The 24,237-nt window shown below is 49.5% G+C and overlaps 9 protein-coding genes across 11 annotated transcripts; 6 read left to right on the top strand and 3 right to left on the bottom strand.

Moving 5' to 3' along the window:
• The first annotated feature begins 455 nt into the window (after positions 1–455).
• LOC117145527 (probable histone-lysine N-methyltransferase Mes-4) lies at positions 456–5,604 on the top strand. 2 transcript variants are annotated; one of them, XM_033311220.1, is made up of 5 exons: positions 456–873; positions 967–2,218; positions 2,299–4,708; positions 4,770–4,895; positions 4,954–5,604. In XM_033311220.1, exons 1-5 carry the CDS (start codon positions 555–557, stop codon positions 5,083–5,085), a joined length of 4,239 nt encoding a protein of 1,412 aa, XP_033167111.1. In that variant the 5' UTR covers positions 456–554; the 3' UTR covers positions 5,086–5,604. The 2 variants fall into 2 exon arrangements, with proteins under 2 accessions (XP_033167111.1, XP_033167110.1); XM_033311219.1 differs by having other exon boundaries at positions 457–873; positions 2,287–4,708.
• Positions 5,275–12,969, bottom strand: LOC117145528 (glycerol-3-phosphate acyltransferase 1, mitochondrial). Of its 2 annotated transcripts, XM_033311221.1 has the most exons (8): positions 12,194–12,969; positions 8,849–8,966; positions 8,069–8,233; positions 7,016–8,010; positions 6,623–6,927; positions 6,224–6,561; positions 5,855–6,164; positions 5,275–5,795 (listed from the first exon to the last, which is right to left on the bottom strand). In XM_033311221.1, exons 1-8 carry the CDS (start codon positions 12,304–12,306, stop codon positions 5,587–5,589), a joined length of 2,553 nt encoding a protein of 850 aa, XP_033167112.1. In that variant the 5' UTR covers positions 12,307–12,969; the 3' UTR covers positions 5,275–5,586. The 2 variants fall into 2 exon arrangements, with proteins under 2 accessions (XP_033167112.1, XP_033167113.1); XM_033311222.1 differs by lacking the exons at positions 8,849–8,966; positions 12,194–12,969 and adding an exon at positions 8,318–8,476.
• LOC117145530 (RING finger protein nenya) lies at positions 10,025–10,998 on the top strand. The gene has a single exon (XM_033311224.1). It carries the CDS (start codon positions 10,025–10,027, stop codon positions 10,682–10,684), a length of 660 nt encoding a protein of 219 aa, XP_033167115.1. The 3' UTR covers positions 10,685–10,998.
• A 283-nt stretch (positions 12,970–13,252) lies between the features above and the next one.
• Positions 13,253–15,357, bottom strand: LOC117145529 (60S ribosomal protein L4). Its single transcript, XM_033311223.1, has 4 exons — positions 15,247–15,357; positions 14,861–15,041; positions 14,426–14,796; positions 13,253–14,003 (listed from the first exon to the last, which is right to left on the bottom strand). Exons 1-4 carry the CDS (start codon positions 15,247–15,249, stop codon positions 13,353–13,355), a joined length of 1,206 nt encoding a protein of 401 aa, XP_033167114.1. The 5' UTR covers positions 15,250–15,357; the 3' UTR covers positions 13,253–13,352.
• Positions 15,358–15,809: 452 nt separating this feature from the next.
• Positions 15,810–16,898, top strand: LOC117145199 (pre-mRNA-splicing factor SPF27). The gene is made up of 2 exons (XM_033310761.1): positions 15,810–15,972; positions 16,040–16,898. Exons 1-2 carry the CDS (start codon positions 15,898–15,900, stop codon positions 16,799–16,801), a joined length of 837 nt encoding a protein of 278 aa, XP_033166652.1. The 5' UTR covers positions 15,810–15,897; the 3' UTR covers positions 16,802–16,898.
• A 112-nt stretch (positions 16,899–17,010) lies between these two features.
• Positions 17,011–18,251, top strand: LOC117145048 (protein FAM50 homolog). Its single transcript, XM_033310555.1, has one exon. The coding sequence runs from the start codon at positions 17,091–17,093 to the stop codon at positions 18,168–18,170; it is 1,080 nt and encodes a 359-aa protein (XP_033166446.1). The 5' UTR covers positions 17,011–17,090; the 3' UTR covers positions 18,171–18,251.
• A 339-nt stretch (positions 18,252–18,590) lies between these two features.
• LOC117142954 (zinc finger protein 569) lies at positions 18,591–19,857 on the top strand. Its single transcript, XM_033307279.1, has one exon. The coding sequence runs from the start codon at positions 18,746–18,748 to the stop codon at positions 19,769–19,771; it is 1,026 nt and encodes a 341-aa protein (XP_033163170.1). The 5' UTR covers positions 18,591–18,745; the 3' UTR covers positions 19,772–19,857.
• Positions 19,780–21,102, bottom strand: LOC117142953 (28S ribosomal protein S22, mitochondrial). The gene has a single exon (XM_033307278.1). It carries the CDS (start codon positions 21,025–21,027, stop codon positions 19,846–19,848), a length of 1,182 nt encoding a protein of 393 aa, XP_033163169.1. The 5' UTR covers positions 21,028–21,102; the 3' UTR covers positions 19,780–19,845.
• Positions 21,103–21,502: 400 nt separating this feature from the next.
• Positions 21,503–24,197, top strand: LOC117142952. The gene is made up of 5 exons (XM_033307277.1): positions 21,503–21,867; positions 21,953–22,223; positions 22,282–22,404; positions 22,458–22,619; positions 22,673–24,197. The coding sequence occupies exons 1-5, from the start codon at positions 21,587–21,589 to the stop codon at positions 23,939–23,941; spliced, it is 2,106 nt and encodes a 701-aa protein (XP_033163168.1). The 5' UTR covers positions 21,503–21,586; the 3' UTR covers positions 23,942–24,197.
• The last annotated feature ends 40 nt before the right edge of the window (positions 24,198–24,237 follow it).

Below are 24,237 nucleotides of genomic sequence, written 5' to 3'. Positions count from 1 at the left end.
TAGTTTTGGAAAACAACAATGCATGAGAGTATCTGTTTACTCCGAATTACTATTATAAAAACTATCTGAAACAAAGTTCCCTGGCCGGAGTAGTATCTCAGTCGTGGCCAAGAAACCTTTACACAAAATGTATATAAAAGGGATAAAAACATGTAGTTAGGAATTTGTATTGGATAGCATGAGATGCCTGAGAGCGAGTGAATAAACACCCCGTGGCGTACTTAATAGGTTTTTGAAAGTGTATGTACATAAATAATTGATTCGTTTATGATTTAATCTAAAAATTATTATAAGAAAATATTATTATTTATAAACCTATACTGTAAGTAAATCAAAACATCATCACACTGTGCATAACGGTGCTAATCTTTGCTAAGTGTAACCGATAGGAATGTGGGACGCCTTTTAGCGATCGTATCGATGGATCGATAGCTACCGCGATGCCCACGGTTGCAATCGAGGTTTTGGCGCAAGCGAAGCCTCTGTGTTCTTGTATATTGTCGAGTTAACGGTAGTGTTTAATTGACGAGAGCGCGATTAAACTGGACCGCAGAATGAAGCTGAGCACGGAAGCGCACTCCGAGATCGAGGGCGACGCTGCCCACGGCAATGTGCTGTGCAACTCCGCGTCCGATTCCCTGGCCGCCACCGACGAAGTGGCTGCGGGCAACGACGAGTCGGCGGCCACCGAAGGCGATGATGTTGAAATACCGATGGACACCAACAACAGTACTCCGGTTCGACTGCTGGACAAGCCCAGCCAAGACCCCGGCCAGAACGGCGCAGAGCCCGCTGGGGAGGAGTCCGACCTGGAGAGTCAGCAGCAGACGCCAGTCCAAAAAAAGCAACAACAGCGTGTGTCCATGGTGAACAGTGAGTGTAACAATGGCGAAATATACCCCGCCTTACGCCGTCCATATGCTAATATATCTGCTTTTGTGTGTGCGCCTGTGTGTGCTGCTTTAGGGAAACGAGATCTTATCAACTTGCAGTCGGCGCTGAGCCCCAAATATATTGGCTATGCCAATGCCAACTCACCCACGACGCTTTCCGATTCCGATGACACAATACGCACGACGAGGCGACGCGTTAACCAAGCGGCGGCACTGAACAACAACAGCAGTGCTGGCGAGACCCTGGCCCATGATAATGCGTCACCAAGGACCCCCGGGGGAGGAGGAGGAGGAGGTGGTGGAGACGATAGCGCTAATCAGCTGCTCAGCAAGACCTACATGAGCCCTATCGAAAAGCTGCTAATCAAGAACGGCGCCAGTTCGCCCAACAGCACCGGTTTCGAGACGGGCTCCGAGGACCTGGTCATACGGCCACTCGTTCGCAAGCACGTAAAGCGCAAAATGAAGAGAGTGTCGAAGGCGAAAGTGTCCCTCGAACTGGAGGAGGAAAACCAGCAAGGGGTTGACGAAAAGTCAGTAAAAACGGAGCCAATAGATGAAGTTGACCAGGCAGCAGAAGAAGCCCCAAATCAGGTGGCTGAAACTACCGCGATCTCCATTAAACCAGAGACTGAGGCTGAGCACAAAGCAGCCGTAGATGTTCATATAAAGCAAGAGGATACTATCAGCTTAGATATAGTTAGGAATACAGTAGAGATCACTTCCATGGTTATCACTGAAGAGCCGAAAGAACTGGAAAAAAGTACCTCCTCCACGGAGGTGGATCTGAAATCTCCACCCGACTTGAGCTCCACGGCGCTCGCCGCATCCATCAAATCCCCCTCCTCTGTGAGCATCGATAGCGCCAAAGGCCTGTCCATAGTCACTGATCCCGGTTGGCCCATCTACCAAGCTGGTGATCTGTTTTGGGGCAAGGTCTTCTCGTACTGCTTCTGGCCCTGCATGGTGTGTCCGGATCCGCTTGGCCAGATTGTGGGCAACATGCCGAGCCATCCTCAGCGCTCATCCCTTGACAACGCCAACGTTCCCATTCAAGTGCATGTGCGCTTCTTCGCCGACAACGGACGCCGCAACTGGATTAAGCCGGAGAATCTGCTGACCTTTGCCGGACTGAAGGCTTTCGAAGATATGCGCGAGGAATTGCGAATCAAGCATGGACCGAAGAGCGCCAAGTACCGTCAAATGGTGCCCAAGCGAACAAAGGTTGTCATCTGGCGACAGGCCATCGAAGAGGCGCAAGATATGACCCAGATCCCGTACTCCGATCGCCTCGAAAAATTCTACCAGACGTACGAGAACGTTGTGTAAGTAGATCAAACCTCGCTTTCCCTATTATCACAGTGAATACAATAAATATGGTTTAACTATTCAGCACTCCCAATAGACAAAAACGCAACCGTACCAAGTATATGATGCAGGACACTTCTGACGTGGGCAGCAGCCTGTACGACTCCACGGACAACCTGCACAACAAGCAAGGCACACAGTTGCTGGCCGTGAAGCGAGAACGCTCGGAGTCGCCCTTTAGTCCGGCTTTCTCCCCCATAAAGAGGAAGAACGAAAAGCGGACCAAGCGCCGCAAACTGAGCAATGGCACCGAAGCGGATACTGGTAGGAACAGCTTGGCGGAAATTCTTTCACAGACCATAACAACTGTGGACAGCTCCGTTTGTGAGAATCCCGAGTTCAGACAGCTCTTGTCTGCCATCATGGAATATGTAATGATGAACCGGTCAGATGAAAAAGTGGAGAGTCTTCTGGTCTCCGTGGTCAGCAATCTCTGGACCCTGAAGCAACTCCAGTTGCGCGAGCTAGAGCGCGACTTGTTCAGCGGGGAAATTGACGAGCCTTTGGGCTCGTCGGTGGTTGGTCGTGGCAGCGGTGTTGGCACTGTCAAGCGACTCTCGAATCGCCTTATGACCTTGATGGTGCGCCGTAGCATGACTCCTGTAGTGACTTCAAGTACAACGCCCGCACCATCGGAGCCAGATCGTCGCCTTTCCGAGGCGCCGAAGTCCAAGAAGCCCGTCAACAGGCCCATCGAAGAAGTAATTGAAGACATCTTGCAGCTGGACAGCAAGTATCTCTTCCGTGGGCTAAGCCGCGATCCCATATGCAAATATTGTTACCAGGCGGGATCCGATCTTGTGCGCTGCTCGCGCACCTGCTCGAGCTGGCTGCATGCCGACTGCCTGGAACGAAAGGAGACAGGAGCTCCGATGCCCAAAATAGGCAGTCGAAAGGCTCTGGTCATTTCACCCACATCGAAATCTCCCAGTCCCGATGAGGAGCATGTAACAGCCGACGCCAAGGAAGTTAGTACCTCACTGGTGTGCCATGAGTGCAATGTGGGCGAACCGGAAGGCTGTGTCATTTGCCACCAAGTTGAATCACCAGCTGTTCCCAGCACTCCCCGGAAGGAGGAAGCAGCATCGCACATGCCAATCGAAGATAAACTCCTGACATGCAGCCAGCCTGTGTGTGGCAAGAGGTTTCACACGAGTTGCTGCAAATATTGGCCGCAGGCGAGCAGCAGCAAACATTCGGCGCGTTGCCCACGGCACTTGTGCCACACATGCGTCTCCAACGATCCCAGCGGCAAGTTCCAGCAGCTGGGCAGCTCCAAACTGGCCAAGTGCGTTCGCTGCCCGGCCACCTATCACCAGGACTCGCATTGCATTCCAGCCGGCACCCAGATGCTCAACGCCACCAACATAATCTGTCCGCGGCACAACATCGCCAAGGCCGATGCCCACGTCAATGTTCTGTGGTGCTACATCTGCGTCAAAGGCGGCGAATTGGTATGCTGCGAAACGTGCCCCATTGCTGTGCACGCCCACTGCCGGAATATTCCCATCAAGACCAACGAGAACTACATCTGCGAGGAGTGCGAGAGCGGTCGTCTGCCGCTGTACGGCGAGATAGTGTGGGCGAAGTTCAACAACTTCCGCTGGTGGCCGGCCATCATCCTGCCGCCCACTGAGGTGCCCAGCAATATACTTAAGAAGGCTCACGGCGAGAATGACTTTGTGGTGCGATTCTTTGGCACACACGATCATGGCTGGATTTCGCGACGTCGCGTTTACCTCTACATCGAGGGGGATACGGGCGATGGACATAAGACAAAGTCGCAGCTGTTTCGCAACTACACCACCGGCGTGGAAGAGGCTTCGCGCTTTCTTACGATCATCAAAGCCCGCCGGCAGGAACAGGCCATGGGACGCCAGAGTGGTATTAAGCTCCATCCGCCTCCATATGTGAAAATCAAGACCAACAAGGCGGTGCCACCGTTGCGATTCTCGCAGAATCTAGAGGATTTGAGTACTTGTAACTGCCTGCCGGTGGACGAGCATCCCTGTGGCCCGGAGGCTGGCTGCCTCAACCGCATGCTGTTCAATGAATGCAATCCGGAATACTGCAAGGCTGGCAGTCTTTGCGAGAATCGAATGTTTGAGCAACGCAAGTCGCCACGTCTGGAGGTGGTCTACATGAACGAGCGGGGATTTGGGCTCGTCAACCGTGAGCCCATAGCCGCGGGCGACTTTGTCATCGAGTACGTGGGCGAGGTGATCAATCATGCCGAGTTCCAGCGGCGCATGGAGCAGAAGCAGCGGGATCGCGACGAGAACTACTACTTCTTCGGCGTGGAAAAGGACTTCATAATCGATGCGGGACCGAAGGGCAACTTGGCTCGCTTCATGAACCATTCGTGCGAGCCCAACTGCGAGACCCAGAAGTGGACCGTCAATTGCATCCATCGTGTGGGCATATTTGCAATCAAAGACATTCCAGTGGTACGTTCAAGTGGCACTGATCACATGGTGATGGTATAACTGATAAAACTGCCCTTTTCAGAACACGGAGCTCACCTTCAACTACTTGTGGGACGACTTAATGAACAACAGCAAGAAGGCCTGCTTCTGCGGAGCAAAGCGCTGTTCCGGCGAGATCGGCGGCAAACTCAAGGATGATGCAGTTAAGGTGAGCTGTTCAAGAAACACCCAATTTATGGAGTTATAAACCTATTCTCCTTTTAAAGGCCCATGCCAAGTTGAAGCAGATGCGACGGGCAAAAGCACCCACCGTTCGTATCCATGTGAAGCCCAAGAAGACTCCCAAGGTGAAACACATAAGTGCGGACGATGAGCCAATGGATGCGAAGGACGATTAATGGATGCCAATTAGATAGGAAGAACATTTTTTAACATTACATTTTTGTTGTATTATGCAGGAATATTTTTAACTCTCACCAAATGTATTTATTTCCTAAAAGTTATGACGTATGTTTTTAAGAGACAATCTAGTGGAGATTGCGCTGCGCAGATGGATGTTGTGAAAATAAAGTGAGACGATTATTTTGTAAGATGTTCTATTATAAAGTTATAAAGTTTAATCAATCAGTTCAGTATAGTTGATATTGTTTTCGTTTGTCCTGCCGCACAGAGGCCGCATATAGAAAAGGTTTTTAAATTATACATTAGAAATTTGTTCATATTTCACTGTTTGTCGCTTAGTTACAGTAAAGCTAGCACTTTGGCATATATAAACTCGTATGACTATAAAACTAGACATAGCTAAGTCTAAGATCTAGGAGTACGCACTTTAAACTTAAGTGGATATGCACTATACAAGGATAAAACATGAGTGCCAAAAATAAAGCGAGCGCCCATTGTTAAGGCGTTACACTGAAGTAGCCCGAGTTGAATTTTGGTACAATTGCGTCGATCTTCTTCACGATCGAGTTGAGCGACTCACGAGACATCTCGTAGAGCGTGTTGAGTGAGATCAGGCGCATGCCCTGCTGGTTGCACACCTCGATCACAGACCATTTCTCCAACAGCTTCAGGCAGTTGCGCACGGAGTCGGTTGATATGCTTTCGGCTGAAAGTGAGTTTGGGGTTGCATTAGGTGTAACTATTGATGCATAAAGCGCCACTTACCATAGATGCAGCTGCCGCGCTTGACCTTGCTGCTCAGATCGTTGATCACAAAGCTAATAAATTCAGACTCCAGCATGGAGTTCTTGTGCAGTATTTGCAGGGACTGCGCCACAGTCACATACGTCCAGGCGAAGGGCGCCAGCACCTCGCAAATGTAGCGCTGCTGCGCCGGGGTTTCGCTGGCGAAAAGCAGCTTGGGCTCATCCGCCTCGCCAGCGCGCACGTCGTCGTAGTCGTCCTCGTCCAGGCAGTCGGCCAGGGCGTTGGCTAAGCGCCTGCTCTCAACGCCATTCGGCAAATCGTCGTGCAGCTATGGAGCATTGAAATTAGATTATACATAAATTGCAAGAGAAGCGAAGTTTAATATACCTCTTCGGTCAAAACGCAACCACTAATCATGAGGTCGTCCAACTGCTGGTACAGCAAATTCTCCAGCACCTGCGTCGGTTTGTTTAGAATAAATTCGTAGCGATAGATCTGGCAGTTTTCCAGCGCGGTGTCTATCAGCTTTTTGCGCGACACGGCGGCGTCTTTCTTATTCTCCGTTTCCGGAAGCAGTGAGTGGAAGGTGGTCAACAGTATCGAGCTGAGGGCAAAGTGCGGTGTCAGCATGTTTGAGTAGTAGGCCAGCTCAATAAAGCTTTCCACTGAATTCACAGGCTTAATCACCAAACGCCCGTTCTCATCCCGAGTGCGAGTCACAAGACCTAAACAATTAAAACTAAATTAGCCAGGATGTCAGAGGAGAAAAAACGACGGTCGGCCTACCTGAGCCGAGTAGGTCACAGGCATATGCCACAATCTGCGAGGATTCCCCGGAAAAACCGATGTCCTTGCAGCCCGACAACGAGTTTCGCAAGTCGTCCAGAGCCTCCGACAGAATCTGCTCCTCGGCACCGTTCCTAAAGCGGGTGAGCAGCAAAAACGCTATCGCATTGGTGGACATCACAGAGGTGGCTGCGGCGCAGTCAAAGACCACCTGGCGCGAGATGCTTTCGATGAGATTGCGGTGCTCCTCGCACACAACATCGGTGCCATACAAGGAGGAGGTGGACTGATTGTGCTGTAGCACCCTGTCATAAAAGAGTATACATATATATTAATATTCCGAACCATATTCAATCACATAAGAATCATATCAAATCATCTTCGGCAGCCTACCTGGCAGATGGCTTGTAGACCTTGGCAATGTTTCCATCCTCTCGGGCTATCTTGTTGTACGAATTGACCAGCTCACGTATCGAGTAGGGCTCGTTAAAGTCGATGCGCATAAGGCCGTAGTTCGATTTCAGGGCCTTCCAAATGCCCGAAATGGCCTTGCCGAATGACTCGGGTATCTTCTTCTCGCCCTTCTGTTCGCGCACAAAGTTCCCGTCGACGAGGCGCTCGTAGTTCACGGAAACTGGTACCAGCAGTGCGTCCGGTATGCTGCCGTCCATGAATGCGTTTACAATCACAGAGAGTATGCCGCCCTTTGGCATGCACGGCTTGCCAGTGCGCGTTCGTCCGCCCTCGATGAAGAACTCGACGTTGTGGCCCTGCTTCAAGGCGTGGGTCAGATACAGGTGTAGAGCAGCGCGATAGAGCACGTCCTTCTTGCCCTCCACAGGATCAATCTTGCGTTTGATGAAGAAAGCACCCAAACCACGTAAGAGCCCACCAAAGACCGGAATTTGCAGGTTGTTGCCAGCGGCTACCAGCGGACTGCGTATATCGTTGTTCGTGAGTATCCATGTGACCATGATGTAGTCCAAATGGCTGCGATGCAGCGGCACGAAGATCAGCGGAGTGCCCGGCGAACGCTCTGTGGCTGTTTTGAGCATCTCGATCTGCTTCGTGTTCGTAACGACGCCGGAGAGGAAGCAGGGCAGCAACTTGTACAGGATCCAGGAAGTGAAGGCCAACAGGCCATTGTTCAGAGTGGAGCCCATGTCCTTCAGTATGCTAATGGCGCGCTGCTCCTGCTTACGCAGAATGGCCTGATAGGATATGCCCCTCTTCTCGTCCTCCTCCTCCTGCGCCTCCTGATCTCCACTAGCACTGCGCGTGAGCAGACGGTGACCATTTTTAGCATATCTCTGCTCCCGTAGCGTCTGCTCGGCGGCCTGTTTAATGGCATGCTTCAGTACAGCATCGTTGTGCACGATCTCGGTGACCTAAGGGGATGCAGTTCAAGGTGAGTACATGTTTAATGAGCTTTAAGGGGTCACCCACCTGTCGGTACTCGAACTTCTCGCTGCGCACCACCTGGGCAACATATGGGAAGAGCACGCCCCAGTCGAACAGCTTCTTAAAAGGCTTCTGACCCGAATGCGGGGTCAGCTCCAACATATTCTGCGTCCCAATGCCATGAGCCACCGAGTTCTGCGTCTTGGGCTCCTGCAATGAAACGATCGGAACAATTGTGTGATTGTGATGCAACTAGCGTACATATAGACGTCATGCAGGCGGGTCAATTGGTACCTCGAACCAGCCGCGAGCGTGAAACTCCTCCAGGGGCATTATAGCCAAGAGATTCTACTGTTCTACAGCACTTTCAAATTGTAAGTTTAGAATTTACGCATTTCCATGCGCCCGGCTTTTTTTGCAGGAAATCGACGGCCGATAGGTCCTGCTCAGCTTTCAGGACTGTTATCGATTGGCAGGATGAGGTGGCAACGCCACGAGTATTTAATTTAAAATAGTGCAAACTTTTGAAAAAACCTTTTTTTAAACATTTAAATTTAGTTAGAAAATGTATTTGTAATTTAAAATTTTAAGAATTAATGTTATGATGGTAAATAAATGTTTTTTAGTTAATTTTTTGCCAAATATATTAATCACTCTGCGGACTTTGACTGAATTGCAATACGGATACGGTATTTACAATTCATTGAGTGGAAATGTTTGCTTATCTGCGATACTAGACACTCCCTGCAATTGCGTCACGGCGTGTACTACGTGGTGGGGTTAACTTTAATGGAGGATGTGTGCTTGATAGGCGGGGAAACTTACATTGGATGATCGCAAAGTGACCAGGAGATCGCTGCGTATGGTGTTGATCTTGCTGAGGTAGCTCGTCCGGTAGCTCAGATTCAGATTGGGAAACAGGCCAGCGATGATTACCGGTGCCCTGCAATCGTAATCGGATGAGTAGGGATGGCGTTACAATCAATCATTATCAATAAATAAAATAAAGTAGCACCAACGCGGGTGGTGCTGCAATCAAATCAGGAGCACGCAATTAACAACACAACACCTCTTCGATTATTATTCGGCTACTTGAGCGGTCTACAGTCCAACTTCGCCAGAGTTCATTAGCCCAACGCAGTCATCAGCGGGTATATATTTTTATACGGAAAGTCGTGTATGTTTTTGAGTAGTGCCGCTATTGATAAGTGTTTAGTTGTTCATAAAATATGGCGCAGAACTGAACTTTGAGCGTGCTTTGTATGGTTTTTATACATACAATAGTATCATCATATTCGCTTTAAAATCAGCTGACATGTTCAGAGGCCAAACATTTGTTCGCTACTGTGTAAAGTTTTTTTTACATATGTTTCTCAAATACTATATGATGATCTGTTTAGAATTCCAAATATAATTCTAACTTATTTGAACAATAAAGGGAGTGGTTAACGGGCTCTTAATCTTTAGGTGAACTTGAAACCATACTTCAACTATCAAAACCAGACGGATGCCTAATTAAATCAAAAATAATTACATCAGCTGTCGCTTTTATGTTCGCATTACGTTAAAAAGCACGTTTTCCTCTCATCAAGTTTTTATATAGCCCAATCTGTTTACGCTGAATTATTTTGTCACGGAACCTTTTCTTGATTAGACGACTTACTCGATTGTAAAGAGAATACTTAAACGAATTCCACCATTTATACGCTTAAGAAAAGAAATTTATTGAATTTTGGAATCGAAAGCCAAATTCGTATAGTTATGATGCCAAAACTAAACAATGAAACAAAGAAGTCTGTATTTCCTGCGCCTTTCAAAGCAATAAGTTCACTATAAAGAGTGTTCACTGCATTTCAATTAGGGGCCAGTGCTGCCAGACGCGCAGCCACCGGAGTGGCCAGACTGGAAAGGATAAAACCCGTTAGATTAAAGACGCTCCAAAGCAGCTGAATAAAGTTCAACAAACTCTTAGTTTGCAAATCAAAACAATTGGTTTTTCGAATGTTTCGAATCCACTGCAACAAGTGCTATCGACGCCGCAACGTCGAGCCATCGATGATCTTCCACATGACCCAGTGCCAACACGTCCTGTGCGCCTCCTGTCTGAGCGAATCCTCGACAGAAAAGAAGTGCCCATTGTGCAAGCGGGATCTGCGAGCAATTCCGATCGACAGAAACTTGCCTGCAAACGTGGCCCACTACTTTGAGGATCCGCTTCGATTCCAGCAGCTCTACCGTAAGATCAGCAAGTTCCAGGCCGACCAGCGGGCATCGGACAACATGGGATTCTATCGCCAGATGCAGGAGCACGAGAAGAACGAGAGCCGCCTAAAGGGCTTCTGCAAGATGGAGGCGCAGTTCAACCAGCAGATCAAAAAGGAGAAGGAACGGATCGCCGAACTTCGCGCCTACATAAAGTACCACGAGGAGGAGGGTCTCAAGAAGTGGCCACACGCCACGGGAGATGAGAAGCCCTGGAGTAACCAGGCACGTCGCCTGCGGCCCAGGACACCCTCTGTGACCACATCGGATAATACCCAGTCGGATGAGCACATGACGACGTTCTGCCTGGACTCGGACATGGATTGCCTTGAAGAGGACGAAACCCACCGATCCGACAAGAAAACCTTCAACGGGAATATCAAAGATTTTCAAATATAATCACATCTTTCCACAAGTTTTCCTTAACTACGACTAGAATATTAAGATCAATGTTTAACCATTATAGTGTAAGTAATATTAAAATAGGTTCCAGGAGAACTTTAAGCAGAGATCGTTGAGACTACAGCATAAATTTAAATCCAGTATCAGCAATCTTTTCGCTAATCTTAGAGTGGACTTCACAATCATCTCGAGCTGTGGAAAATTTCTTTTTTTTAGAGGTCTAGGACAAGTGGATCCCCACTTTGGATTATTACTTTACTTTTATTGCCCACCGATACGAGATGAATGCCACGCTTTCTTTGTGGCCCCCAAGCTGGTCGAAATCCAGCGAGATTGCGAGAATAGCCATTGTGCAATCTTAATCAGATAATTGGGTACGAATTTAACAGCGACAATCGTTCCGATAATTGTTGCCAGGAATGATTTGCGGGCGAAATGTGGGTGGGGGATTCGTTGGTTATCACTGCGAGTGCACCATCGCCAATTGCGCCTTGCAAAGAGAGTACTCGTTGGGCAGTGGGCGGCAGGAGGGAGGGGAGCTGCTGGGGGTGGGAGAAAGTGTTTGTGCCGGAGCAAACAACACTATTGACGCCCGGGTGACGTCAATCGGTGACCAATGACCAATGACCCAGGGCAGCTTCCCCAGTCCCAGTTAGCACGTGGACGATAGGCGGAAGCCTAGCAATTTGCATTCTACGGAGGGCCAACTGGACAAAGGGGCATTGTGAGTCATGGCCAATGGAGCAACCACCTGTTGTGCGCTCGAAACCAAAACAAAACATAACTACAGTGGAGCATCGACAAAGGAAACAACTATGTATGCATACCTTTAACTGCAAGTTCGTTTCATCGCACCGATGGAAATAACTTGATTTTGTTTAAAACAATGGGAATACAAAGTATTTCTTATCACGAAAGTTTATTATCTGTGTGTTCGTTATTGATTATAGAACTATAAGTAAAATCATCGGAGAAAGCTTAAAATATCAGTTCTTTATCTCATCTAACCTTTGTTTAAACAAATATTTTATCAGCTAATCGAAATCATATATGTGCACTAATCTATAGAAAATATAAAAATAATTGATTTGATACATTGTTGTTGTTCATAAACTGGATCTTTGAACTTTGAGGAGTGCAATCCATCTTTTCATGACATTAATATGCAATTAAACTAATCTAGACCGTAAAAGTTTAAGCCAAAACAACAGCCCATGTCGATAAGAAGTGAAAACCCACTGAAACTAGGGGGAAACTTTCGAGCTGTGGACTTGCGGCCTATGTAGCCAGGTCCCACTGTGCTTCATTTAGCATGCATTGGATAACCTGCGAGTGCGCCTCTAAAAATAACGGCGCTTCTTACTCGCCAGCATTACTTGAACTTGGAGGTTGGGGGCGATACACACACTACCCACAGCACCTACACCAACCAAAACACTTGCGATATATACACATAGGTGGCTTATGGGATTTATTTGGCTTCCATCTGCGCCCATTTGCACTCACCTCGTCTTGGCGAATATGTAGTAGACAATAAGGGCAACTGATGCAATCTCGATGCCGCCGAGCAAAGAAATCTCGGCGACGCGCTGGGCAAAGTTCAGGACGGTCGTCAACATGATGATGATTATGCTGCGCCCTGGACCTGGACTGGCTCCGCGCGCTAGTGCTACTAGTCAGTCAGTAGTGATGCTCCGGCATCAGCCGGCGGGCAAGTGATCGGAAGTGGTCTCGGAAACGTACCGAACCCGACGATTAAACGCGACTAATCAGACGCGAGAGCGACCCTTTTGGTGGCAGCGGCCACAACTACTGCACTGCCATCTACTGCGGTGGCAAAAAAATATAAATGTTGTTGATGAAAAATGGTGGAGGAGATGATGGCCGCTCCGCTCCAGCGTTCTCTCTGCGGGATGCCGATGCCGCTCTCGCTCTCCTGGCCGATCGGTGGTGGCTATATGGTATTGCGTTCTACCCAATATAACCAGACATCGGTCGCGACCCGCACATAGAAAATATCGTATGATCCGAGCTTTCAGATTTTGCGCGAGATAGTAGCATCTACACTTTTTTTGGCAAATAAAGTGGGCTTGGAACCGGTTTACCGACAGCTACCTACTATGCTATGGTGCCGTCGCGAAATTACATCGGTCAATTGAATCAAAAATATATATCCTTTGTTTCCCAGCCTTTTATTCGCCGCACAAAAGGGATTCTGTTCACACCGTATACTCAGAACCGCGCCAGTCGACCGTTCGCAGTGGAATAAGAGCGGCGACGACGCTCGACGCTTAATTAAATGCCAATTAACGTGTGACAATAAGTATATGTGCGGCCCATGGATGTGCGAACGTGTACGAAGACCAAGATCGGCATCGCCATCGGCGGCAGCACGACGGGCGATAACGAAAGCTACAGCCGCCGCCACAGATACAGATGCAGATGCCATGCCGCTGTTATCAGCGCGAGCGGGAGAATGATAAGGGATCGCTCTGCGCGGCAGGCAAGACGACCAAAAAGAGAGCCAACTGAATGATGTGCCTAAGACTAAGAGTTTAATGAGCATTACTGTCGCGCACTCTATGTATTATGAATAAAATTCATACAACTTTTGTGGTTTATTATAATATAAAAGTGTGTCAGCTCTACTCGGGGGAAAGTAAGTTTACTTCTTGGCCGCTGGCTTCTTGGCGGCAACCTTCTTCTTGCGGGCGGCCAGCAGCTTGGCGCGATTGGCCGCAGCCTTGGTGGCCACATTGGCGAAGTGCGACTTGGCCAGGTCGACGTTCTGCTTCTTGGCCTTGGCCAGCACCTTGGCCACGGTGCGCTTCTCGGCGGCGAGGGCGGCACGACGCTTGAGGACCTCGGCGTAGGGGTTCAGCTTGATCAGCTGGCGCACGTTGGTCAGGGGGTTCAGGCGGCGCACGCTGCGGAACACACGCTTGCGGGGATCGCGCAACACCTTGCGGATCTCCTCGGACTTGAGCAGACGCGACAGATCGGTGTTGGCCATCTTGGGCTGGGGCAGGTTGTAGCCCTTCTTCAAGGTGGACGGCTTCTTCCAGGTGCCGAACAGATCGTTCAGGCGGGCGAAAGCCGACTCGGTCCAGATGACGAAGCGACCGACATGACCGCCGGGGGCCAGCTTCAGCAGATTGAGCTTGTCCACGTTGATGGTCTCAATGCCGGGGATGTTGCGGAAGGCCTGGCGCAGACCCTCGTCCTTGTCGTAGACCACCAGGGGACCACGGCGAGCGATGCGGCGACGGTCGCGCATGGTACCACGGCCAGCACGGAAGCGCTGCGACTTGTACACCTGCGAAATGAATGCGAAAAAAGTTGATGGTGAGTCTGTATTTTCCGGGAATTAGGGAATTTGAGTAGTTGAATACAACAGCTGTTGCTCTTCCGTTACCACGATGGAAGCCGTGAATCAAATTTCAATCGTAACGCCAAGAAGAGCATTTTATCTGGCAACGCAGGAGATCGTTGCAAGCATCTGACCACCAGTAGAGTAGCCAGTTGTTTGCACGCTGCCGAGTTTTAAGATCTAAAAAGCATCCGAAAAGTAGGAAGCCAATAAAAAATTATAACCTAGCCATTTAAACATCACAACTCCACGTTTTGTTGGATGAAAATGTTGAAGGTAATAGACGCAAGGTTAATGTATATAAACATTCACTAAGTGACCTAACATTCTTTGAATTAAGTTCCTTATAGGTGTACAAGGTTACCCACCTTCTGGATGTCAGCCCAGATCTTCAGGCGACGCAGGAAGATGACAGCCTGCTTGGTCTTCTGGACCTTCTGCACCTCATCGGACACGACCAGGGGGAACTCGGAGACGCCGTCGATGACATGGCCCTTGGACTGGACCAGAGCGGGCACTCCGGAGGCGGCGATGGCCGACACCAGGGCGTACCGACGCTGGTTGACATTCACCTTGCGGTGCCAGCGACGGAAGGTCTTGGTGGGGGCGAACATGCGTCCACCACGGCACATGTTGCCGAAGGCTCCCTGGCCGGAACGGTGGGTACCGCCACCACGCACACGGGGAATACGGGCCACAGCACGTCCGGTACCCCAGGACTCGGCGGAGGTCTGGTGACCTGCAAACAGGAATTCAAACTGGTTAGACTCACACCAAAGCGGAGTTATTCACAGATTACTCACCAGCCAGCTCGCTGACGGCGTAGGCCTGTCGGTTGTTGCGGCGGAGCAGCTGGTGAACCTCGTTGACCACATCCGGACGGATGGGCGCCTTGAACACTGCCGGCAGGCAGATGTTCTTGCCCTTGGCTGGCTCGTTCTTTTCCGTGTACACGGAGACCAATGGCCTGGCGTTGCCTAAGCTCTGAAAATTGACATGGTATTCGGGTTTAGTTCACTGATCATCTCTCATCACAAAACACAACAACCGCATTTCGCCATCGCCGCACATTCCAAACACGTGGAGGTTAGGGCGACACTTTAGCACTATTTTCGCGTCGTTTCGTGTGTTAAATCCAATGTTTTTGGGTCTGCGGCGGTTGCGGAGTGCCTTGGGCTTCGTTTCTCACCATTTTCGTTGATTTTCAAACCCAATGAAAGGTGCTATATATTCTGCAAACGCAGATACCGTCCTCTTTTTATTAAGAAGAACGAAGAAAGAAAGAGAGCTGCCGGAAATGGCTGCCAATCGCGTTCCAGGCGCATGGTTGCATTCGCTAACAGCGACAAGTGTCACGCTAACAGGGCTGCTTTGGCGCTGTCCAACACTTTTAGCTATTTTTCTATCTGTAAGAAAAGATTTGGTTTATTATAAATTAAACTATAATAAATAAAACCTAAATTTAAACATATCAATAACTTATTTTGAATTTTTAAAGAACAAAACTATAATTTTTGTAATTTAACCGCAGCACTACAAAATCAAACAGTACAGAATATTATATTAAAACATTCTTTTTTAAAAACTAGTTTTGACAATTTTTGTCGGTAGGAAAACAACGCTTAATTTCTTGCTTAAACTATGATTGAATCTGTTAATATAAAATACAATAATTTAGTAAGTATTAATCAATTAATTAATTATTATTAATTAACAGCATTCTGTTATCAGTTTATATAGCTATAAAATAGCTAAATCTACCCCACTAGTGCGAAGCGGCAATTGTTTTTGTTTACATACGAAAAAACAGTCTTAAAAACTTACAAATTAATAAGAAATAATGGCTGGCGAAGTTATTGTGGATGCCCTGCCCTACATAGATCACGGCTATGACGATGTGGGCGTGCGGGAATCGGTAAATATATGGATATTCATTTTGCACGTTGAAACTGTCTCTGAAATGGCATCTTGTTAATCCAAAGGCACTTGCCATGGTGGAGGAGGAATGCCGGCGCTATAGGCCCACCAAGAATTACCTGGACCATCTGCCACTGCCCGCCAGCTCGCCCTTTGAGACTCCGCTGATGGCCAACGAGTTCGAGCGCATCCAGAACCGGCTGCCCATGGAGACGCTCTCCATGAAGCGCTACGAACTGCCACCGCCGCCATCGGGCAAACTATCCGAGGTGTCCGCCTGGCAGGAGTCCATCGAGAACTCGATGGCCCAGCTGGAGCACCAGTGGGTGCGCTCCCTCAACCTGGAGCTGATGCTCGACTACGGCACGGAGGCATGGAAGTCATACCTGGAGGTGTTCACCGCCATGCAGGCGAAGGCGCAGCTCCAGCTGCAGCAGCTGAAGAAGGACATCCAGGATGTCAACTGGCAGCGCAAGCAGGCGCAAACGCAGGCCGGCGAGCGACTGCGCTCCCTGGAGGCCCACTGGGTGCTGCTGGTCTCCAAGAACTACGAGATCGAGACGGAGTGCGTCGAGCTGGAGAAGATCGTCCATGCCGCCCGCCAGCACCTGCAGAGCATTGCCCCGCAGCCCAGCGCGAATGACACGGCTCCAACGCCGGAGCACACGAATGGGTTCGACCAGGACGACTTGGCCGAGAGCAACGGCAGTAGCTCCAGCAATCCGGATCCAAGCCAACCTGGCGATGATGGAGCAGATGCCGATGGTGACAGCAAGGAGGAGGACAAGCCCGAGGCCCAGGAAGAATCCTCCAATGGGTCAACGTAGATTTAGTACACTGAGCGAAAGCATGAAGCAAGTTAAAGGAAAATTTACGACTGTAACTAAATATAAAGGATATTAAACAAAACAGCTACAAATCTAAGATTTATATTTATTTTTCAAAATCGGTGCATAGATTTTTATATTTTATATCAGTTTGGTAGTGTTGTAAGTTTTTTATACGAAGAATAGCATTTTTCAATGTTGCAGCTACGGTCACACCAATTGGATGTTTACAAGTTTCGTTTACGAATTAAGTAAAAACAAATATAAATAAATACAGAAACAACTAAGGATGGCCCACTACAAAGGTGCCGCCAGCGAGGCGGGCCGTGCCGCCCAGCTGATGAAGAAGCGGGAGATCCAGCAGCAGGAGATCGAGTTTCGCAAGAAGAAGATCGAGGAGGAGCTCAAGCTGGACAAGATTGAGAACAAGTTTGCCACCCACTACGATGCCGTGGAGCAGCAGCTCAAGTCCTCGACCATTGGTCTGGTCACCCTCGACGAGATGAAGGCCAAACAGGAGGATATAGTGCGGGAACGGGAGAAGAAGCTCGCCCAGAAGAAGGACGAAAAGGATCGGGAGAAGCAGCGCGCCCTGGAGGCCATTCAGGCGGAGAAGAACAAGCAGAAGCGACAGATCCAGGCGCTGTCCTTCAACCTGGACGAAGACGAGGAGGAGGAGGAGGACGACGACGAGGATTGCGACAAAAGGCAGCTGAAGATTAAGCAGGAGGATCAGGCCAAGCCCAAGTGGACGGAGATCAAGGAAGAGATTTTGCCCATAAAGAAGAAGAAGATATGCAAGAATCCCGACGTGGACACCTCCTTTCTGCCAGATCGCGAGCGCGAGGAGCAGGAGAACAGACTGCGCGAGCAGCTGCGCCAGGAATGGGTCATGCAGCAGGCGGAGCTGAAAGACGAGGACATCTCCATCACGTTCAGCTACTGGGATGGCTCCGGCCATCGGCGCAACGTGCTGATGAAGAAGGGCAACTCCATTTACCAGTTTCTGCAAAAGTGCCTGGAGCTGCTGCGCAAGGAGTTCATCGAACTGAAGACCGTAATGGCCGACCAGTTGATGTACGTCAAGGAGGATCTGATCCTGCCGCACCACTACTCCTTCTACGACTTCATCGTGACCAAGGCACGCGGCAAGTCCGGCCCGCTCTTCCAGTTCGACGTCCACGACGATGTGCGCATGATCAGCGACGCGTCCGTGGAGAAGGAGGAGTCCCATGCGGGAAAGGTGCTCCTCCGCTCCTGGTACGAGCGCAACAAGCACATCTTCCCAGCCAGCCGATGGGAGCCCTACGATCCCACCAAGTCCTACGACAAGTACACCATCAAGGACAAGGATAAGAGCAAAAAGTAGTGCTTAGGGCAGTTGTTGCCCGAATAATTGTACGATATAATAAAGATTGGTTCAATACAACAAAACAAACAAAAAATAACTAAAAAATAACTGATTTTTTCATCTGATTTACAATCATTTACAACTGATTTACAACTGATCAAAAAATGCCATACTTCTCAGAAGAATACCCCTAATTATTTCAAATGGTACTTTTGGCAAAACCAATTTAGCAGAGATTTGAGTTTATAAACACATCAGAATCAATGAACATTCAGTTAATCAGCTCTTTGTATTGGTTGCAATGAAAAATGAACTTATTTATTATTTTTATTATTTATTATTAAATATTTATTTATTTTTAAATATTTTTGTATACACCAACTGTCATAATAGTTATTTGAAAAAAATCGGATATGGCGGGAAAATAGCTAGCCCGCCAGCACCAATAGCAACATTGAATTTTTTGCGCCAGCAAAATCCGCGTCTTTTTATAACAACCAAGCGTAAATTAGTAATAATAATAACTAATAAAATAAGTTCCAAGTAAAATGTAAATTCATGTTTGGGATAGGTATCGATTTAGTGCCAACGAAATGTACCCGGCGCAACCGGCAAAGGTGGCGCCGGCCGGTCAACCAAAATCCGCCGGAAAACGACCGCGCCAGGGCCCTGTCCGGATGAAGCCCATCTCTTTGCCCGTCTTCGAGCTGCCGGAGTACGTGTGCGTGGAGACCAAGTGGGTGACACGCAAATACGCGATAGAGAATGGCATTCCGGTGCAAGGACTGCATGAACCGATCACCAATGGAGACGCTACAGAGGCCGCCAAGAAATTACCAGAGCAGAGGAGACTCAGCGAGGTCACTGGGATGTTTATTACCGAGGTGACGGTGCCGCGCAGAGAGCGCGCCATTCAAACCGAGAAAGGGGGCACTAAGGATGTGGGCGTTCAGTGCCGTCGGGATTCGGAGGAGTGGTATCTACCGGAGGAGCTGCCTAAGGATACCGGTTCTGAGGCCTCCGATTCCGACGAATTTCTCACCTACGTGAGCGAGAACACATTCATATTTCCCAATGGCATGCTGGAGTGCGCGGTGTGCGGCGATGTGGCCAACACCTTGCTGGAGCACCAGGCCCACATGACCGTGCACCATGGACCTAGTGCTCTGTGCTTTCGCTGTGGTCAACGTCTGGACCACAAGAAACTATTGAAGCATCACAGTCTGAGCTGTCCCGCTCTGGCGCCCAGGAAGTCATCCATGCTCTTTAAATGCCCACATCTACTCTGCACCAGCATGAGCCACTCAGAGATGCAGTTGCTCAAGCACCTGAAAAACCATAGCGGCAGGAAGTGCTACAGATGTCTTCAGTGCAAGCGTTACTTTAAGACCACCACCTCTCTTTTCGTACACCGAAAAAAGGAGCAGAGTTGTGCCAAGGCGAAAGTGGTCGCCCTCTTTCGCAGACACAACGGGTTGCCCCATGGAAGAGGTGATCCCAGACGTTGCTCAGTTTGTTTGAAGCGTTTCAGCAGCGACCGGGTATGCCTGCGGCACCGGAGACAGTGCATCCTCGGCCATTATAGACGGCTGTCCAAGGTCCTCGAGAAGGAGCTATGAACAGCATATACAAATCTTGACCTAGCTGGTATTTATTAGTATATAGAAATCGATAACAATAAAACGAATAGATCCTACGAAGCCTGGACGCCGTGAGCCTTCTTCAGTCCCTGGAACAGCATTAGTTTCTCCCGGTTAACTTCCTTAAGCGTTTGCACCGCCAGCTCCAGTTGCACCTTCTTCAGCGCATGTTCACTGGCGATGTACTGCTCAATGAACTTCAAGCTGATCTCATCGGCGGCGAAATCGGGCTCCTTCTTGCCAATGGCCGTATGGATCTCCTGCTCAATGTTATGCTTATCGTCGTGTCGTCGGAAGACGCTCCTTAGCTCCGTCAGAGCACTTTCCGCAGGCGTGGGATGCAGTTTGCCCAGTTCGGTCAGCGTTGCCTGATACTCCACTGGGATGTTGTGTAGCTTGTAGCTCAGGGCAATCAGCTCCACGGCATTGTGCAGGTAATCCCGACGGATCATGTCATACAGAAGGTCGTCGATGCAGCGGTGCCAGGCGTAGAAGAAGGCCATGGGTCCAAAGTGGCGGGTGGAGCGCAGAAGATCGAACTGCTTGGACTCGTTGAGATGCTCGAACACACGCGCTGAAATGTTGTGGAACTCCGGCTCATGTGGCTCGTACTGCACCAAGAGGCGATCCAGGATGAACTCGTACTTGTGCTCCGCCAGGCACTTGGCCAGCAGCTCCTCCAGCGCGAACATGCGTGGAGTGTATGACTGGCGACCCTCCAGCGGGAAATACAACTGGTTCATGCGCTTCGTGGTATCCAGAGTGGCGTAGGCCAAGGTTCCGTCCGTATCCCGGACGATTACCTTGCGTTCCGACTGCCGTCGGCCGAAGGTGATGTCCGTGAATACGAACTTGGAGTTGGCGAAGTCCTTTAGCGCCGCATCCTTGGCTATCACCCGCTCCACATCCTTTTTGATCTGCACAATGGGTGGCATTTGCAGCATGTGCTGAGCCCGCACCACCAAGTCCTGGAACTCGTTGTCCAGCTGCTCGTTGCTCATGAACTTCGTTTCGCTGCTGTTGTCCGGCACCGTGCGCTTCCGATACACCTTGTCCAAGTTCAGTTGCGTCATGGACTGGAGCAGCCGCTGGGTTTCGGCATCCGTGAAGAGCGGCTGCGGATCCCGCTCGTACTGCAGGGCGGCGGGCTTGGTGGGCGCCGAGGACACCTGCCGGATGGCTTGGCGCACTCCTTGGAGGCCATTCAGCTGGCGCAGGCTCCGCAGCAGGTGCATTTTCAGTCAGTAAATCCGGCACAAAAATACACGAGACGGGTCCAGAAATTAGTGGGGGTAGCGCGGTGTTTTCCAACACTGCTTGCTAGTGATGAAAACGGGAAAATTATTAAATTTAATGTATTTATTTAATGTATGGGATAAAAACATTTTTTAGGCGCACATTTGTAATGCTCCTTTTTTTTAAATTTCATTCATAATATGCAATATTTGTTAGATTTTTTAGCAAAATAGTAAACTTTTTTATCTACATAACAACTAAACGATTAATAACTACTTGTTATTGTTCCCATTTTACCAGAGAACTTAATTGTATACCTATGAGCAATAGCAGCTTGTGCCACGCCTGGATTTCAATGATAGGAGCAATCGCCTTTAGTGCCAAATCGTAATATTCATGAAATTTGGAAAATAACAATGGTCCTCTTTTCAACATAAGAATACCCCTACTAGCGGCTTATCTCGCGATCTGACTGCGGTCACACTTGACCAATTGCATTTAGCTGGAAAAAAAAGCTGCTGGCGAAAATTGGCAATAAAGTGCAGGAGCAGCCCAATCATGGAACAGGCCGAATTGGGCAGTGCGTGCCTTGCAGCGCCTAAGCGCCGCTTCCCGGACAACGAGCGTTGTGGGCGGGAGTCGGTCGCCGTGCTCGTGCAGCCAGTGCTGCAACAAATCCCGGCCGAGGAGGAGCCAGAGATAAAACAGCGCAAAAAGGAGCAGGAGCAGAACGAGGCCGTCGACCGGGACACGGATCCCAACCTCATGGACTTCTGTGATGAGCTGCTCTTCGAGATCTTCCAGTACCTGGACACGTCCTCCATTCTGGCGGTGATGCAGTAAGTAGCCCGCTATCAACAAAGATCTCAGGGTCGCTGATATTTCAATGTCCTCTCCATATAATAACATTCCGTAATATTCCAGTTGCTCGCCGCGCTTTGAAAACCTCCTGCTGGATCATCGCTTCTACCATCACATAGACTTAAGCAACGGGCCGCTGCCTATGGGCATCCTAGAAGAGATTCTTGGTCGAGCCACCGAAAAGACACACACCATTAAAATCTGCGGACCTCCGTCCTCGCAGCATGTTGCAGGCGAATTCCGCCAGTTCACCCAAACGCTAAGCTCCGTTTTCCCCAGGGTTGTCCAGCTGAAAGTGCTGGAGCTGCAGGGCGTCAGCCTGGACTTCGAATACGTGAGTGCTGGCACCTCGCAAGTTTCCTTGGTCTACCTCCATTTTTTCCTTTCTTCAGATACACATAACTGAGTTCCCGGCCACTCTGAAGCGTCTGAAGCTGAAGGACTGTAGCGTTAGGGTTGGCGACACGCCAAAAAGCATATTTTACTCTATAGAGCTGCATTTGCTTGATCTAGAGGTGAGTTTGAGCGAACGACAGCCCAATGAATAGCCTAACCCCGTTTTATTTAGGACCTTAGTATTGAGGACAACAGCTGGTTCGAGCCGTATTATATTATGGGCCTGTCGAAGCTACCTTCCTTGCGGCGCCTTAGTCTTAAGGGCTGTCAGGCGCTGTGCAAGTTTGTGCCGTATGGCAGCATGGCGGCACGTTTCGGTTTCCAAAAACTAGAGGTTGGCATAGGTGCTATCGTCGAACATTCTTTATAAAGGGTTATTTATTTCAGTCACTAGATCTTCGCCAGACGCCCATCAACAACTCAGATCTGCAGTGTTTCAGCGCTATCGAGAATCTCAAAGAACTGCTGCTTGAGTCGCCACAGATCCCGCACTCCAAACAAGCCGTTGCTAAAAAAACCAGCAACGGCAACGCCACTGACGAAGCTGCTTCCCCGCAGCCTGATTCACTGAAAGTGCTTAGCGATGACGAGCCGTCCACATCGCGGGCCGCCATGGAGCATCTGCGTGCATGCAAGGTTTCATTCAATTTGGACAACTGCAACGAGAGAAAGGAGCAGAAGTCGCCGGTGCCAACTGAACCTCCTTCGGAGGGCCAGGACCTCCAGGCGAAACGAATCCGAGCACCATCAGAATCCGATGATGAGGACACATCATCCACCTCAGGGTCTTCGTCGGACAAATCGGAGGTTCTACCGTTGCCCAGTAATGGTCATAACGGTGCTGCTGGCGTCGACTTGCCGCCACGTCCACATGCAGCCAATGCAGGCAATGCAGCCAATCTCGAGGCTCCCGTGCAGGATACCGGATTGGAGCCCAGACCCCCGCGCGCCTACATCTACGTACCCGACGCTGAGAACGCTAATAACCCGCGCCAACAGCGTAGTGTTGTGGCCGTATTTGCACAGGGAACGGAGCAAAGGTATATCTATGTCAATCAACAATTCTCACTCCCGATAAATGTTCTGATGCCGACGCGACGCCATCGTACGAATCCGCGTCCGAACTACGATCAGGTGGTTAGCCATCCGATGTTTTGGAACATGCTTGAGCCACTGGATCGCGACTATTCTCGCCGAGTGCGGCCACGGCCGCTTTCCTGTCAGACAACACCTCAATACTACGTCACCGATCGGGCGATGTATAGCTTTGGCCGAGCTGATCGACCGGTGCAACCGGACGTTGTCTGGATCCGGAACATCAACCGCTCGCCAGACAACAGACTGGAGCGACTGTCGTTGCGAAACTACCATCTCATCACAAATCATACCCTGGAGCACCTGGTGCAGTGCTCCCCGAATCTGGTGTATATCGATGTGAGTGGCACCAGCGTCACGCTTCCGGCAATTCGGCGCTTCAGGATCTCCAAACCGAAATGCGAAGTGGTCGCCAACCACTTGGAGGAGATTGAAAAACTTCCGGAGGTGGAGCCACAGGAAGAGGATGACACGGTGGTGGTGCTGCTGCAGCCGCCGCCGCGCGCAGACGGCGACCAGCCACCGAAATCGCCACCGCCACAGGAGGTGGTGGCTCCTTAGAATATTGTTTTTAAAGATTCCGTCGAAGTGGGCCGTGCTGGATTAATTTTTTTTAGAAAGAAGACGACATGGCCAAGCCGATGGATCCACAACGCTGGCTACAAGCGAGTGCTGTAGCTCAGCCACCTAGTATTACGTTTGACTATCCGAGTCCTTGTAATATATACGCCAGGCTAAACGCACTGTATAAATCAAAACCACAATTCAATTCCTTTAGCTAGGCATTAAAGAAAGCGCGAAATCCTTTTGGTAAATATGTATAATGAAATGTTTATTTGGTTGGTATGTAGCGCGTA

This window comes from Drosophila mauritiana, chromosome 3R (genome assembly GCF_004382145.1).
Source record: "Drosophila mauritiana strain mau12 chromosome 3R, ASM438214v1, whole genome shotgun sequence".
Lineage (NCBI taxonomy): Eukaryota > Metazoa > Arthropoda > Insecta > Diptera > Drosophilidae > Drosophila > Drosophila mauritiana.
Note: the sequence above shows the minus strand (reverse complement) of the source record. Positions and strands in the feature narration are given on the sequence as shown.

Bases quoted from the DNA above. Each gene is read 5' to 3' on its own strand.
- LOC117145530 (XM_033311224.1), top strand. From the start codon at position 10,025: ATGTTTCGAATCCACTGCAACAAGTGCTATCGACGCCGCAACGTCGAG.
- LOC117145048 (XM_033310555.1), top strand. From the start codon at position 17,091: ATGGCCCACTACAAAGGTGCCGCCAGCGAGGCGGGCCGTGCCGCCCAG.
- LOC117145527 (XM_033311219.1), top strand. From the start codon at position 555: ATGAAGCTGAGCACGGAAGCGCACTCCGAGATCGAGGGCGACGCTGCC. The intron at 874-966 runs GTGAGTGTAACA...GTGCTGCTTTAG, and splicing joins GCGTGTGTCCATGGTGAACA to GGAAACGAGATCTTATCAAC. The intron at 4,709-4,769 runs GTACGTTCAAGT...TGCCCTTTTCAG, and splicing joins CAATCAAAGACATTCCAGTG to AACACGGAGCTCACCTTCAA.
- LOC117145529 (XM_033311223.1), bottom strand. The intron at 14,797-14,860 runs GTGAGTAATCTG...TCCTGTTTGCAG, and splicing joins CGCCGTCAGCGAGCTGGCTG to GTCACCAGACCTCCGCCGAG. The intron at 14,004-14,425 runs GTGGGTAACCTT...TTCATTTCGCAG, and splicing joins TCTGGGCTGACATCCAGAAG to GTGTACAAGTCGCAGCGCTT.
- LOC117142953 (XM_033307278.1), bottom strand. From the start codon at position 21,027: ATGCACCTGCTGCGGAGCCTGCGCCAGCTGAATGGCCTCCAAGGAGTG.
- LOC117145199 (XM_033310761.1), top strand. From the start codon at position 15,898: ATGGCTGGCGAAGTTATTGTGGATGCCCTGCCCTACATAGATCACGGC. The intron at 15,973-16,039 runs GTAAATATATGG...GTTAATCCAAAG, and splicing joins ATGTGGGCGTGCGGGAATCG to GCACTTGCCATGGTGGAGGA.
- LOC117142954 (XM_033307279.1), top strand. From the start codon at position 18,746: ATGTACCCGGCGCAACCGGCAAAGGTGGCGCCGGCCGGTCAACCAAAA.
- LOC117145528 (XM_033311221.1), bottom strand. From the start codon at position 12,306: ATGTTGACGACCGTCCTGAACTTTGCCCAGCGCGTCGCCGAGATTTCT. The intron at 8,967-12,193 runs GTGAGTGCAAAT...TTACGATTGCAG, and splicing joins TACATATTCGCCAAGACGAG to GGCACCGGTAATCATCGCTG. The intron at 8,234-8,848 runs GTAAGTTTCCCC...GTTTCATTGCAG, and splicing joins TCACTTTGCGATCATCCAAT to GAGCCCAAGACGCAGAACTC.
- LOC117142952 (XM_033307277.1), top strand. From the start codon at position 21,587: ATGGAACAGGCCGAATTGGGCAGTGCGTGCCTTGCAGCGCCTAAGCGC. The intron at 21,868-21,952 runs GTAAGTAGCCCG...GTAATATTCCAG, and splicing joins TCCATTCTGGCGGTGATGCA to TTGCTCGCCGCGCTTTGAAA. The intron at 22,620-22,672 runs GTTGGCATAGGT...TATTTATTTCAG, and splicing joins TCGGTTTCCAAAAACTAGAG to TCACTAGATCTTCGCCAGAC.